Below are 4,492 nucleotides of genomic sequence, written 5' to 3'. Positions count from 1 at the left end.
CTGCAGAAACCAGAAGTAGTTCTGGAAACAGAGTTTTCCTGGTGTATGATAAGTGAGAAGGAAGCAGTGTGAGGCCAGCCGGCAGGTCGGGAAGTAAAAACCCAGCCTAGGATGATGGGAAAGCAAGGCTTTGGGTAGCAATAGGGGGTGGGGGGCAGGTGAAGAAGCAGCACTGTTCGTTACCAGTAGGTGATCCTGAAAATATCGTTACTGTAAGTGCTAAGAACGGAAATGTTCTGGTATAGTCTCACAGAATCGGAGGCTGCCCCAGAAGAGGCTTTGGATAGCTCTGGCACTTGGGGGTTTGTAGCCTTTGCCTTTCTTCTCTTTCAGATGTTCTTAGGCTGGCAAGGGTTAAAGGTCTCCAGCCTCCACTTGGGCTGTGTAGATTCCCTTAGCGATTATGAAGTGAAGAGTAGATCCCTCAGCCCACCGTTTTGCATTGTTTAGGAGCTAAAGGTATTTTGACTTTAAGGCTGCAGTTGGAAGAGATTAAGCAAGCTTTGTGTTTGAGTTGGGTCTGGTGATACTTTCAGAGTGATAATGTGATGAAGAGTTTTGGGGACAATTTGGTGTTTGAGTGTAGGAATAGAGACTGGCTGTTCTGAAATGGATGGTTTAGCAAGACTTACTGATCATTCCCCCATGTAATAGATGCTCAAGTTGAAGTGCTGCCCTGCAATCATTTAAGAGCTTCTATCTTCTCTCACTCTTCCTGCTGTGTTAACTCGAGGTCTGACACTTTGCTTTCCAATTTGTTATTCTTCCCATTATTCTCTTTGACTCAGATTACGTATGTTATTTTAATAACATATTTTTACTTTATTATTTTTCCCCCTGTTTCATTTCTAGTGCTTTGTGTAAGGAGTAAATCAAAGTAGGAGGTTGTACATCCAGTGGGCAGATGTATGTAAGTGAGGTTATGAATACTCAAGACTCATGTTATTAAACTATAGGCTCTTTGTGATCATGCTAAAGCTGTCTTAGCCCTGTCCTGCTGAGTAATCTTGTCCACGCTCTTTAATTTTTTTATGTTCATCTTCTGGAGTCAGACGTGCAATAGTTCTTAAAACAAGAATTTTAAACTTTTAACATCAGTGTAGTGCAGTTGAAACAAATCCTATTGGATTTCTCTGGAGACTTACGGTTGTCACTTGTTCAAAAAGGCCCAGTACAGGCAACATACAATTTCAAATACAGGCTTATTGTTGTCTTCATTACATCCTGTTCTGCAAAGAAAGAGTAAAGATGCAAAGAAGTGAAAAAATGGGGAGGGGTAGGAAAGCTGAGAGAAAACCCATCTCCACACTCCTTTAAGAGAAAGCGGATGTTGTCTCTGGTGGCCTATGTCAATGGTTTTGTCCTCAGAGTATTGTTGTTGCAGAGGTGTCTTTTAAGTGGGAGATGGCTGAGAGAGAACGGGCAGCTGCTGATGTGGGATTTTCTTGGCAAAAAGAATAGCATAGGGAAATGATTTCTCTCTTCAAAAGATTAGGTATTAGGAGAGACAGAAAAGAGAATGGAGACAAAGCATGTGGAAATGATTAAGGGAAGGGAGTGGAGATGGGAAAGATCTATGTGATTCATACAGAGAAACATGATTTACTTTATTTTTGCAGTTAATAGGCCATTTTTGTTAAATGGACTGTAACAATGTTCATACAATGTTTTAAATAGAGTGAGACATTTTCATGAGGAAAATCTTCCAGGTTGCTCCCTCACTATGTTCAAGCAGTGTCTTGTCTTGTGCCTGTGCAGACGTTGGAGGCATTGCAGTGAGCACCATTTTTGGCAGAGTTCTCACTGTAATTGTTCCTGTGACTGGAGTTTAAAGGTAGCCTTAAGCAAGCTGAGTGGGATCTGCTAATAAGCTAACCATGGTGTAGGTACTTTTACAGCCCATATTACTGTTCGTAGTGTCCTAGCTAGGCTGGTAGTTGTACCTGTATTAGTGTAGACATTCTTTATACGCATCAGAATTAGACTGATTTCATGCAAGGAATGTAGGCTTCAGACGTGCAATCTGTGTATGATGAGTTGTTTTGTTTGCCTCAATTCTGGAATAGCCTGTAATACTCAGCCATCTTAGAGCTGTGGCTCTTTTGTGTTCCCTTTTGCAGGAAGGTCCTCCTGTCTATGTATGCCCACTCCTCCTTAGGAGATGTCCAGTGTTTCCAGTTATGCCCTTCGAATGGCCCGGCTCAGTGCTCAGATATTTGGAGAAGTTGTCAGGCCTACTGACTCAAAATCTATGAAAGTAGTAAAGTTATTCAGTGAGCAGCCTCTGGCCAAGAGGAAGGAGGTCTACGACTGGTATCCTCCTCACAACACCTACTACGCCCTCATGAAGAAACTCCGTTACTTTGGCCTGTACAGGTAACCTCTGTGCTTATAAGGGTGGGAGCAGGACCGGAGATGGGAAAGGGGTGGGTGCAAGTTTCGTTACGGGGGTTTTCTTCCTCAAGGAAAAGAGAAACATAGAAAAAGGTTTAGTTCGAAATATATATGGAAATATGTGCTTGATTGATGCACGGAGGGCAAGGAGAGTTAAGTGAGTGGCTACTGGCTACGTAACTTTCACCATAAGTAGAACCTTTGGCAAGAAAGACTTCAGGTGTTGTTACGAGCAACCAGTGATATAAGTAGTTCTTGCTTTGGCATTGTGGGGAAGGGGAAAAAGCTTTCTCATAGACAAGAAATGGGTCTGTAGTTCGGAATAGGACACAAATGAGCTGCAAAGAGGTGGTGTTATGTTAATGCAAAAATTGCACTAAGACAGTCTTACCATATATTCCTCAATCATTCAACAGCTAATAAGTGAAATTTAGAAGAGAAGGGAAGTCTATGTTAGGCTGGAGGAGCTTTTTAGCCTATAGATAAATTAAGTTCAATTAAACTCAAATGTCTTTTAAATAGCCTTGTTAATTCCAGCTTCATCCAAACCAGTTGTCTAATTTCTAAATGAATTTCCACAGTCTCAAGTAGGTAAAACTGCACTGCTAAAGAACATCAGCAGGAGTCAAATGCAGTTCTTTCTTTGACTTCAGTCAGGTAACCCTAAAGAAATCCCTTAAAAGTGAGGCTACTAACCCTGTAAAGTCAAAACAGATTAATTCCTATTGGTAGTGTCACAATACTAGCCATCAGGGATTGCATCCAGGATGCTCTTGTTTTAGGTGGGCATGCAAACACTTTCTAGAGTAGCTGCTGACTCTCCTAATCTCAGGTTCCTTCTCTAGCTGCTTTGTATACAGAGAGTTTGTAGAGGATCTGGTTTGCTGGTCAGAAATATGTATGAAGAGTTATAGACTAATAGGGCCTGACGCTAACTCTCGAGCTTTTTTTTCCATTTTGGAAGAGTTGTGTTTAAAATAGCAGCACAGCAGTCTTAGGCCGCTAAGATGCAGTTGTGACTTGTGAAAAATACCTTCCCACTGAAAAATACAGGGACAGAGATTAAGTAGTTTACTAGAACATTATTGAGGATTCATTATCTCTCCCAGCCTCTTTATCCTCCTTCCTGTTTTCTTCTCCTATTAAGATTGTACCAGTAGCTGATGCTTTCTTCATAACTCATTCTTGAAGTCACCTGAGAGCAGTGTCATGTATTGTAATTACTGCTCAGCATGCCCCTGTTTTCTTAGAAGCTAATGACCCAAATGTAGTACCTAGCACAGAAACACAATATGCTATTACTAGACTGCTGAGCTAGATACAAAGGGGGAAATAATCATTCTTGGCTCTTGCTGATTTTTATATTTACTGCTTATTTAAAGACAGTGGATCAACAAATACAATGGAAATAATATATATGCACACACCATTTGTTGCTAAAAAAGGGCAACCTTGTTAGTTGTGAAAGTACCAGAAGACATCTTTTATGTTATTCAGTCCAAAATTAGTGCTGGCAGTAACACTGAATACATTGCAGTGAGTTTCAGCATGGACTTCACCGTTTAAAAAAAGCTTTGAGTTTTTGTTTTTCACTTATCATACAGTTCAAAGAACCTTTCACATCTGGGTGCATCAAGAAATAGAGTAAACTTCCTTTCCTCCCCCATCTAGGGATGAGCATCAGGACTTTAAGGAGGAGATGAGGCGTTTGAAAAAGCTCCGTGGGAAGGAGAAACCTAAGAAGGGAGAAGGAAAGAGAGCTCTCAAGAAGAAATAGTGCCACTTGGACAATATAATGAATTACTCTGTAAATGCTGGAGAACAGAGGGCTTGGCATATGAGCAGCATGTGGGGCAAGAGAAACAAACTGTGAAATACTGGTGTCCACCTCAGGAGTACACTTCCGTCTCTGGTTTTATGGGTTTTGAATTTCTGTAGTTTAAATACGCTGTATATGGTAACATGTTGGTTTGTCAGAGCCCTTTCTTACCCAAGTATTAAAAACAATAGTAAAAAAAAAAAATAAGTGCTCAGTGTTTTTCTTGCCAACACCTGTAGCTATTTCAGATTTTCTGGATCTGGAAAATTTGCTTTTCAT

General features: G+C 40.8%; 1 protein-coding gene across 1 annotated transcript; it reads left to right on the top strand.

Annotated features, from left to right (window-relative positions):
• The first annotated feature begins 2,116 nt into the window (after positions 1-2,116).
• On the top strand, positions 2,117-4,208 carry MRPS33 (mitochondrial ribosomal protein S33). The gene is made up of 2 exons (XM_010018975.1): positions 2,117-2,376; positions 4,066-4,208. The coding sequence occupies exons 1-2, from the start codon at positions 2,162-2,164 to the stop codon at positions 4,169-4,171; spliced, it is 321 nt and encodes a 106-aa protein (XP_010017277.1). The 5' UTR covers positions 2,117-2,161; the 3' UTR covers positions 4,172-4,208.
• The last annotated feature ends 284 nt before the right edge of the window (positions 4,209-4,492 follow it).

The sequence above is a fragment of the Nestor notabilis genome, unplaced genomic scaffold (genome assembly GCF_000696875.1).
Source record: "Nestor notabilis isolate BGI_N333 unplaced genomic scaffold, ASM69687v1 scaffold7967, whole genome shotgun sequence".
Classification (NCBI taxonomy): Eukaryota; Metazoa; Chordata; class Aves; order Psittaciformes; family Psittacidae; genus Nestor; species Nestor notabilis.
The sequence above is the reverse complement of the archived record's forward strand: the minus strand, read 5'-3'. Positions and strand labels throughout refer to the sequence as shown.

What these genes read in the sequence shown, in the direction of transcription:
- MRPS33 (XM_010018975.1), top strand. Translation starts at nt 2,162, where the DNA reads ATGTCCAGTGTTTCCAGTTATGCCCTTCGAATGGCCCGGCTCAGTGCT. An exon ending in CGTTACTTTGGCCTGTACAG is followed by an intron (nt 2,377 to 4,065) that starts GTAACCTCTGTG and finishes TCCCCCATCTAG; the next exon opens with GGATGAGCATCAGGACTTTA.